The 11,359-nt window shown below is 27.1% G+C and overlaps 1 protein-coding gene and 1 pseudogene across 1 annotated transcript; one reads left to right on the top strand and one right to left on the bottom strand.

Moving 5' to 3' along the window:
• Positions 1-766: 766 nt before the first annotated feature.
• On the top strand, positions 767-3,079 carry LOC126552243 (uncharacterized; annotated as a pseudogene).
• A 3,030-nt stretch (positions 3,080-6,109) lies between these two features.
• LOC114119121 (THAP domain-containing protein 2-like) lies at positions 6,110-6,817 on the bottom strand. The gene is made up of 3 exons (XM_050206945.1): positions 6,602-6,817; positions 6,422-6,548; positions 6,110-6,156 (listed from the first exon to the last, which is right to left on the bottom strand). Exons 1-3 carry the CDS (start codon positions 6,815-6,817, stop codon positions 6,110-6,112), a joined length of 390 nt encoding a protein of 129 aa, XP_050062902.1.
• Between the last annotated feature and the right edge of the window lie 4,542 nt (positions 6,818-11,359).

Genomic DNA, 11,359 nt, shown 5'->3' with positions numbered 1-11,359 from the left:
GCACAAAGAACTTAAAATGTATGCTAGGGCAATTACTTCTAGAAAAAATATTTGCTTAACATTAGCTATAAAATATCAATTGAAATTTGTACACTTTTTACTTAATCAAGATACTCACAAAATTTTTCTATTTCCATTAAACATAAAATTGATTCAGATCTTGAATTTCAGTCAAATAATTTGAACACAATATCTAACAATTTTATTAGTTATTCTAAAATTAATTTTAAGGGTACAGTTTATAAAATAGGAAATTATGTTAGTAGTTTTAAGCAAGATATTTGTTTGTATGAAACACTTGAAATTATTATAATAAATGATAGTGCTATATCTTTTATTGTTCACCAAATTCAGTTAGAATCTTATAGTACTCACATGAGAGCATATGAAGTCAATAAACATAAAAATATAATTTCAAAGAGAATTATTGGTGTGAAGAGATAAGTGGTCCTCCAATAAATATTAATCAAGTCTCCAATGGAAGACTCAAGGACTAAAGGAGTATTTTTAAAGAAACCTTTTATTTTATATTTACTTCATAAAATAAAATAAAACAAATCTTTAGATGTATATAGTCGTTTCATATAATTAAGCTTTATTTATTTTATGAGTAGGTACAAAGTTGTATAATTTTTATTAATATTTTATCCGTACCATTATTTTATCGCAACACATTTGTTATTATATTTTATATTTTGTTTAATTTTACCCCTTGTCTATGTGTACATAACACAATTATATATATAGTAATTGTTTAATATTGAAAATGAATTTTAACGATGGCTTGTTCAATGGTTGCAACTCATTTTCTGCAGAGCTTAGTGATTCATTTATGCTTAATAATAGTAACTTAAGCAATGATTTGATAGAACTACAACCTGTAGCCACTTTTAATAATCCAACACCATTGTCAGAAGATAACAAAAATAGTATTCAAAAAAATACAAATTTTTAATTAAATTGCATCACATTTTTTTAAGATGAATTTATGGATGAAGAAGCTTTTCGCTATATAAATAGTAGGCAAATTGAAAAGCTACTGCAGAAGTATCCCCTTGGTGTTCATATAAAATTTGAGCATTACCTAAAACAATGGCAAAACTCCAAGTCAGATACCAATGCTTAAAATTCAAATTTGCTTATACCTTCAGTCACTCCCCCCCATATCAAGTTCATTATTAGCACGATCATTAGATCCATTACCAGAGTTTTTTCTTGATGAAGTTTTAAAAAGAAGTACTAATGGGTCAATGATCATTAGTTACTACGAATCTAATAAAAATTTAAATGAAACATGTACAAATCTCTTGGTTGATTTGATAATAGCCAGTTTGTTTGAAAAAAAACGTCCTATGTCTACTGCCTTGGCTAATCACATTTCAGATATAATAGTTGGAACCTTTACTACAGAAATAAAAGTAAAACATTTCATAAATTAAATGCCTATGATAAATATTATTACATTTTTTTTTGACAGGAAATATACTTTGAAAGAAGTGAACAGAGAAAGTGTCCAAAAGTAAAACTTTATGCAAAGTATTTTAATAAACTCAGAAGTTTAAAAAATCATGGATTGATATCTTCACAAGTGTCAAAATTGCAAGAAAACAATGAACTGCCCTCTAGGATTTCTGGAAATATTAATGTTGAAATAAGTAACTATATTATGTTTTATATACATTTAATTTAATTTAATTATTTTATTCGTTTTTTATTAGTTATTGAAGAAGATGCAGAAATTCTTATTGCCAGTTTGAAACATGAACAATTATCTTGGCCCGATATTGAGATGATTTGGGCAAAAACTACTGGCTATCGTTTGAACCATCTTAAAACAATTAATTTTTCACCATTACAAATCCATAAGACATGGCCTCAGTACATGCAACCATTAGGGTATAAACTTGTAAGTAAATTGATACTAATATTTTAAAGAAGTAAAAAGAAAATGTATTGTTATTAAGAATACAAATATGATAATAATGTTATTTAATATTTTTAAGATTGATATTGATTTCAAACGACTGCATGAGAAATATAATAAAAATCATATGTTTAGCTGGTACAAATAATAGATGACCGTATAAAGGACCCTGGCTGTCGTAAAATGTTAGAAACCATGATGAATATGAATAACGCACCAGAAAGTAAATTTATTTAATATTATAAAGAGATATGTTATATTTTTGTCACATTCAACTTAAAATAAATACTTAGTTATGATAATTACTGCATCTTAGAAATGATAATTTTTATTTGCATACTGTCTTAATTTGTTTTTATAACAACCTAATACTTATATAGGTAAACATATGTTTCCATCATTATAATATAATAAACACAATATTTTTATGAACATTTTGATTTATAGAAAGCAAATATTGAATTCATTATGTATTTACATTTAATGTTTAAAATAGGGGAATAGTGCATGCTGAAATTAACAAAACCATCTTATATTATATCACCTTATACTTAAACTTTAAATGCTAGTACAGTACTATTATAATACCTATATAATTATTAATTGGTAAAATATGTTTTCTTCATTGATCACTATTTCCTGAAAAATGTTTTGAAATTGCCTTTGAATGTAAATAAGCACATTTTAGACTTCAGTTTTTAGTTATAAAAATGCTGTGGTGTTGTATGTTCTTCATGCTCTTTTTGTTCCTACTACAAAAAAAATCTTCATTGATTCAAATGGAAGAAAATGTTTTCATAAATTTTCAATCAAAGATTCTCAAAATAGTTTTATGATAGTGGCAAATACAGCAATCGAACTCGAAGAAATATTGAAAACTAGAAAGACTGCAAAAAATCCTATCCAACCGTGCTTGTTGATTGCCGGTACACTCTCAAATACATTACAATATATTTTGATGAATCAAAATATGTATTTTTTTCAATTATTAAAGCCCTAGATATGTGCTTTAAAATTTATCATTTATTTAATATTGAATATCCGTTAGAGTCTGTATCTGTATGGCTATTTATTCAGCGTTTTTTTTATAACATTAAATTCCCATTAGACAAACCATGTCCGTTAATTAAGCAAATTATATCCGAACTTAAATAATTATATTCATTATTTTTAATTCTATTATATTTATTGTTATTGTTATTGGTATTATATTTGTAATAACAGAAATTCATTAATAAACTTATTCATTTTTATTCAAAAAATTAATGTATTTTATACTTTTTTTCACCTTTGTATTATGTTGCTTTGTGCCAATTTGTTGGCATGGATAAATTTAAGAAAATGTTCTCATGCCGTGTAATTAGATTAATGGCAAAAATGTGCAGATAAATAGAAATGATTTCAATTTAAAGTTTGAATGGAAATAAAGAAATTACATATTTTGAAGTATTTTATAGTTATACGATTAGCATTTTTTTTTATCCATGGACCAAAATTACTCAAAATTACTATTACTATCACGGTTATCTACACAGGTTGGAGCTCGCGGCCTTATCACTTGTCGAAGTGGCGACTATAGGAACTATTAGCGCTAGCTGTACTTGGCCCGGTATGGCGGTATATTATTATAAATTATAATACTTTATTAATATTACCTATATATATTATAATGTATAATAAATTGTATATATATATTTTACTTTTCATACATACAATTCTAATTATATCATTTAACACGTTGTTTTTTTAACTTTTCCTCCATAAAACTGTACATAAGTAATATTGTTTGTTCATTGAATGTAATTAGGGAAAGAGTTCATTATAATTACTTTTGAGTTTTGAATATTTGGTAATTAAAAATAATTTTTACCATTTTAACTCAAAAGCATTCATATATACATACATTTAGTAATTAAAATTATCAATATATTGTGTTAGATGATAATCACATAAATATTTTAATCGCCAGAAATAATATAAATACTCTATACCAAAAAAAAAAAAAAACACTTCAATATCCACCTAATAAATGTAAATGTAATATTAAAAATTATACTCAAAATCTCAGTTGAAACCACAAGTACCTAGTTGAGTTAAGCTATGAAAGTGGAGATTCATGTAGCCTGGAAAATAAAATAAGTTTGTTAAATAAATTCATAGTTATTGCTATTTTGTTAATAAGCATACAATTAATAAGCAGAGAAATAAGCATACAAATAAGCATATTTAGCATTCACTTTGCACTTTAATTGTATATAATAATATTTATAAGATTATGAATTGTAATAATAACATTTAGAAAATTATGAATTGTAATAATAACATTTGGAAAACTATGAATTGTATTATAACATTTAGCAAACTATGAATTGTATAATTTAGCAATTTTTTTCTTTTCTCTTGCAACTTTTTGGAATTTGAGATTTTCTTGGTATGTATGCTGGCGCATTCTCATTTGTAAGTAATACACTATAACTTCAGAAGCAACTTCAACTTTATGAAAAGAACAGCTGAATTTAAAATTCAAATTATTTTGAGTTATATCATTGATTACATTTTCAAATACATAAAATCATTACAGTGTTTTGCAAAAGTGTTCAACAATATTTAAAAATTCAAATAAAGCTGTATTTGGATACATCAGCTTCCCATTTGTTTTGAAATTTACTAGTTCTGCACAGGGATGATCAGCGTTGCCTTCTTTAAAATAACTTATGCACTCATTACATTTTTGCTTTTTTAAAATTTGTTTAGTCACATACCCACAAATATAGTAGATTAAACAATCTCTGGTACTATTTTCAATGCTGTTGTCAACTTGAGGAAGCACATCACAGGGTTCCCATAGGCCATCTTCAATTAATTGATCTAATTTTACTTTGAGTTTGTTAATTTTTTCAGTTCGCTGAAAAGATTTATTATGAAAAATTTCTTTTAAGTCAGATATAGAAATTTTAGGAGCATCCATAGTTGTAATTGTACAGTTGCCATGTTTAGGAGGCTTAAGCACAGAATAAACCGAAAGAATTTTATAAAGATGGAGAAATGTTGGAGTTGTTGGATGATCGTTTGGCCCACATGATTGTCTTATAATGCCAAAGAATTTCTGTAACAAAATAAGTTATACTATACAGTGTTAAATATGTAATTTTTAACTTATATTATATCATTTTTTTTTATAAATAATAATTACTTCAAGTGGGTCTTGGCACATTTTACCAGTAAGAACATAATCATAACCACATGTTTCTAATAAGTATTTTGACAGGTCAATTGTTGAAGTAATCGTCACTCGAAGTCCTTGAGCCGTTTGTTTGGTTAAAAATTCTTCTGGACCAATACTGCCATCAATCATTTGATCTTCCCAACAGTTGATATAGTGCAATGCATTAACAAATCCCTAAAATGATCAACATACATCATTTTGATACATTTAAGTTGTTATTTTGGGAGACACTCATAAGACTACGGACATATAACCGTGCATAAGACCAATTATTTGTAATTTCGTTATTTTCTTTTTTAATTTCCACTATAAACTAATGTTAGAATTCAATCAATTAAATACTTCAAATTTATAAAAAAAAAAATTGTACAAAAGTTGATTTAGTAACTAAAATTTAAAAATTATATTTTAATGCTTTTAAATTAATTAATAATTGCATTACTTGAAACCCTTCATCGTTAGTAGATTTAAGACCTTGCCATGGTAAATTCCGATTAAAGTTGTCAAACAAATTGTTCCAAAATTCAACAAAATTGGCAGTTTCTCCAGCATTTTTGAGCATAAGACTTCCTTTTGACTCATAGAAACGTATTGCGTTTGCCATACTCATACTAAAAACCTTAAAAAATAATGATTCAAGTTTAAAAATAAAACACATTATTTGACAATATTATAACTGTTTATAATTTAAAATACAATATTTTGATAAATTTCATTTGTTAATACCTGGGTACATAAGCGAACTCGCATTTTTGCCATTGGAGTCAAATTTAGGTGCTGTGGTGTTATCCTAGGTACCATTCTTAAATTTCCTGGGTGTTTTATATCTTCTTTGTAAACTTCTTTAAAGTAGTCCCAGGAAATTTGTTTTGAATTAGGATGAAGCTATTAGACAAAATTATATAATAATGATTTATTTCAACTTAGAAGGAAAATAATAATTAAAATCAAGAACCCTATCAAATATTCATCCAAAATATCTTTTGAACCACTATGATCTTGGTCTCTAAAACATAATTAATATTTAAATATGTTTAAATTAATGAATTCAACTCATTCACTTTCAAACATTATTGATTATGTAATGAGATTGCAATAAACTATCATTATTATTATTCATTAATTTATTTAAATTTAGGTAGTTTGTAAGTATATTTCATATATGAATATATACATAATATTTTGTTAAAATTTTACCTTCTATAAGATAAGATTCTTGTTTTATTGAACAATTATTAATGCAATCTTCAGAATTTTCATTACTAAATTACTTATTGGTGTAATTGCATGACGAACAGCAGGCAACTTCCGATGTTTTTTTAGATTAGATAAATATGAAGGACCCGGGAAAATTGAAGGTATGGTTCCCTCTTTAAGCTTCCACTTAGTATATGGTACCTACAAAATTAAATTAATTACAAAAAAAAAAAAATATATTATCATATAAATACCTTTACTGAACCAGATTCCCAATACTTTATGATATCTTCTTCCTTGAAATGTTTTTCACATACATATGAATTATCTTTAAGTATAAAATCTTTTCTAGGAATACACCTTTGCCATTCACTTCGTAACTTAGAATCTTTAGGAGCACCAAATTGGTGCACTTTTTCAATGTTACTTTTGTACCCAGATGTACAACCAACGATTATACATTTAACCATTGTCAAATGAAATATTAAAAATTAAAATTAAATAACATTAATATTAAATAATAGATCACGAAAAAAAATACAATGTTCATGACGTACAGACAACAGCAGTTATCATCTACTTGGCCGTTCGCGGTTTTTTATTGTTCGATGTTTACAAGTTTACGTCTCAGAGTTGAATTACTTGGATACTGAATAGAGATAATAAATTGATAATAATGTAATCTAATAAAAATTATTTTGATTTATAATTTTAGTTATGTACAATTTGTTCGTAAAAATGTTTAATTCCGAAATATAAGTTAAAAACAACTATAAATACTATCTTCTATATATTAAAATAGGGCCAAGTACACCTAGCGCTATTAGTTGCTTATGGTCGCCACCACGACATAGCCAATACACGGGTAGCATAGGCGTGAGCTCCAACCTGTGTAGATAACCGTGATTACTATCCAAATACAACTACAGCAGGAATTTGCTAGAGGAGGGAATGTAACTTTCAAAAACATGATATAATCTATATTAATTATGTTTTCTTTATGTTAGTCATTGACATATTATAAAATAAAAATTGGACTTTTTGAAAGTTTAGCGCCTGCCTAATTAAATTTATATTAACAATTAAATTTCTTTAAAACAAACATGCTTTACTGTTGAATTAATAATGAAAGTATGTATAATTTAAATGGCAGTTATATCAATTTTACAAAATGATTTATTAATTCAACCATGAACTAAGATATACAGGACTGGACACAGAGCCTTATCAGCCGGTCAGACAATGTTACGCATTACTCCTTTAAGTGGAACTTACGCTATCTGGTGATGAATTAGTATATTATATGTTATTACTTAGAAATACTAAGTAACGAGTAACGACGCACATCATTAACATCTAGTGCATAGTATAAAGAATAATGTTATTCCTTAATATACTATGTATTGTATTTTTGATAAAGTGTTTTAGATGTTTTAACTTTTAAATTTTAACCATTTATTAATTAGTTACAAAATATATAAACTGCAAATAAAAAAGGTGCGATAATTATTTAAAATATTTATCATACTGTATTTATATTTTATATATTTAAACTAAAAATATTACTTAGTAATATAATTACAATAAAATTAAGTGTTTACTAGTTTTGACAATTTTTTTTTTTTGAACTTAATTTGTTTTGCTCTCTATTTTGAAATAGCCAGATATTGGAGACTAATAAAAAAAGTAAAAACAGATAGTTAAATATTTATTTAGTATTTTTGGGGAACTATTGTATATTTATTTAATATTACTTCATCATTTTATGGATATGGTAACAGTTCTAGCAAAATTTTATTTTGTGGACATGGTAAAAGTTCTGACAAAATTTCATTTTTTGGAGAACACTGAAGTTGTTTTCTACAAGATGGTTGAAGTGGTAAAGACTAAAAAGAAATCTTAGGTTAGAAATACTTAATACATTCATACCTTAGTTTATTTTTTCTCATTATAAGAAACTCTTAATATAATTAGGTTTATAAGATTAAATAGTTAAATATTTTAATTATTATTTAATTTAGGTATCTCATACATAGACGATTGTAGTATATCAGAACAATAATAGTTACTATTTTATGTTGAAGGTTTGTTATAAACGCCAACACTTAGAGAACTACTAGTAGCAATAATATGTTGATCTAAAAATAAGATGAATTGAATAAATATTTTTTTTTATATTATATACATATATCCATGTAATTAAATCATTGCACTAACCATTTATTTCAAAAATTGAAGGAATAGCATTTTTTTTAGCCTAGGCTTAGTAGCAGACAGTAGAATCACTATATCAGATGAAAAAAATGAAACATTATTATCTGTAGAACTTGAACTAAAAGAAAAAAATTAATTTAATATTATTTTATTACCAAAAAATTAGAATAACAATGGTAGGGATTAACAATTATTATAATTATGCAAATAATATATACCACCAACAGTTACACAGTTACCTCTGTTTAATAATAGCATACCTATTACAACTACCAAAATAATTCCTTATAATATCGTCATTAGTAAAGTGGAGTTCACACAAATATTGACCGTAGTTTGTATGTGATTAACTTTTGATATTATTTTGGACCATATTTCAGAAGTATCTTTATTTTTCGGCGCTTGAAATATCGAGTATTTTTTAATGTGCTTTCGACTTTTACACAGTAGCACAGAACATTTGTTAACCATTTTTAAATTTTTTACCAAGGTAATAACGATATACAAAATTTAAAACAGTATTCTTAAAGCATGTACTGTATAGAATGCTATTATAATGTGTTAAAATAAACATATTTATGATTGATTTTTGAAATATGTATTTATAGCAAGCAATTGTGTTTTATTAGATTGCAAAGTTATTCTCATAGATTGCGCCAGATCCACTTAAAGGAGCGGCGTAACATTTACTGACCGTACCCCTCATACCCGCCCACCCAACAGTGTCCAGTCCTGTATATCTTAGTTCATGAATTCAACCAAACATTTTTTCCGTTGAAAAATTGATAGGCTTATAATGTTGAATTAAACAAGATTTTAAGCAAAATAACAATGCTGTTTGTAAATCTGTATATGAACAATATGACAATTTTGTTATTAACAATGCTGTTTGTTGGCCCTATGTTAACAATGCTTTTGTTGATTTAACTGTTATTTTTGTAAATCGTAATGAGGTTTTTCGTTCTGTGTATTATTATTGTTATAACTATTTTATTTTCCCCGTTTTTGTAACATTTTTCATTGATGATTCGCTCCTATTGGTCGCAGGAAAAGGTACTTATGTATTATAATTTTAGGAAAATCCACCAGAAAAGTTCGGAATCTGGATGTAAAAAAACAACAACAACTGTCACTGCAGTCCAGCAAGAAAATAAATTATATTGAAGTCGCTATTGATTATGATTGAATTTAATAGTTATAGACCTGTTGTTATATAATTGTTACCATGGTTACCGAAAATAAAATAGTAATAATAATAATAGTAATAGTAGTCATCGGTATTTTTTATTTTTCATTGTATTTTTTTTTTAAATTTTACGTGCAACTTTCTTAACTTTTTCTTACATAAGAATCTATTCCTAGCAATTACGACCCAAACAAAAAAAGAATGAGCGAAATCGGTCCAGGCGTTTCGAAGCTTACCCATAACAAAAATTTCCATTTTTACTTTTGTATATATAGAAGAAACATTTTAAGCAATCAGTAACGGTAAAATTCTTTAGTCATGACTGTGCCCGACCGCGGTGGTAGCAGTAAAATATAAATGTTAGCCTATTTTAAAAATAATAAAGCCACTACCACCGCAGTGCATGAGTGTTTATATAAAAATATTTTTTCTAACAAAACACAACATATAATTTTATATCTAACTATTTAATTTTAAAACTTTTCTTTTTAGACATCTTGTGCTTCACATGAGATTTACATGTAAAATATAAAACAAACTATGGTCTTTTAACCAATTAATGTAATATAACTGTCGTCTATTAAATCTAAGACATCACAACACACGATCACGCAAAATGAATACTATAAGCTAAAAAATCATTTGTAATAACTGATAATAATAAACACAAAAACAAGTTTTTTTTTTTTTTTGAATAGCCTATAAAAATATAATCTCTTTTAACCACGAAAACAAGAAAGAAAATCCTTCGAACGTTTAACACGTGTGTATCGCGAGTTCGCATTTATCAAGCTTCCGATAGCATATCTTACTCAGAACGTCTCGGGTAATATGAACATTTTCTGACCATTTACTCCCCAACATGTCAGCCAACCCCCCCCCCCCCCCCCAAATGGCTCTCACCTAGGTCAAAACCTCCCAACATAGGTGCAACAGCCCCAAAACAACAAAAAAATATTACAAACAATCCTTCAAATAAGCCTTCCAATTGTTATACCACCAACTAAACTCAACAATCAAATCGCAAAACAACAATCCAGTCCAGGTACATCATTAACGAGCGATAACGCGGCTGCTAATCACAGTACCTCCGCCGCACTATCTACATTGCATAATGCCTCTATCGCTAACGAACCCATTAGCAATATCGATAACAACCTCACCGTAGTCAATTATCCATCGACTCCGTCGTCTCTAATTAACACACACAACATAATTATTCTACAATACAAGAAAACAGGTATCACATTTGCAACAATCACCGCAAACGACAAAATACCGTCGAGAGATCAAGCGATAGTCTTCAATTCCATTGACGGCATCCCACAAAAAGATTATGTGTTATCAGTTGGTAAAATAGTCTCCCCCAAAAATATCACATTCGTGTCTAGAATTTCAAACAACCGGTTCTGCGTATTCTTATCTAGCAAACAAATCTTAGATAACTTAATAGACTCGCACCTTTTCATAACAATAAGCAACCAGGAATTACAAATTCGAAGACTAAACAACCAGCCAAAAGGATAGTAATATCTAATGTCTGCCCGTCTATCAACAACCAAAGCATCCTAGAACATTTCAAAATTATCAAAATAACACCTGTACCTTAAAT

This window comes from Aphis gossypii, chromosome X (assembly GCF_020184175.1).
Source record: "Aphis gossypii isolate Hap1 chromosome X, ASM2018417v2, whole genome shotgun sequence".
Classification (NCBI taxonomy): domain Eukaryota; kingdom Metazoa; phylum Arthropoda; class Insecta; order Hemiptera; family Aphididae; genus Aphis; species Aphis gossypii.
Note: the sequence above shows the minus strand (reverse complement) of the source record. Positions and strands in the feature narration are given on the sequence as shown.

Coding starts and splice junctions, on each gene's coding strand:
- LOC114119121 (XM_050206945.1), bottom strand. CDS start 6,817: ATGGTTAAATGTATAATCGTTGGTTGTACATCTGGGTACAAAAGTAAC. Junction 6,549..6,601: donor GGGAATCTGGTTCAGTAAAG/GTATTTATATGA, acceptor TTAATTTTGTAG/GTACCATATACTAAGTGGAA. Junction 6,157..6,421: donor TCATGCAATTACACCAATAA/GTAATTTAGTAA, acceptor ATTATGTTTTAG/AGACCAAGATCATAGTGGTT.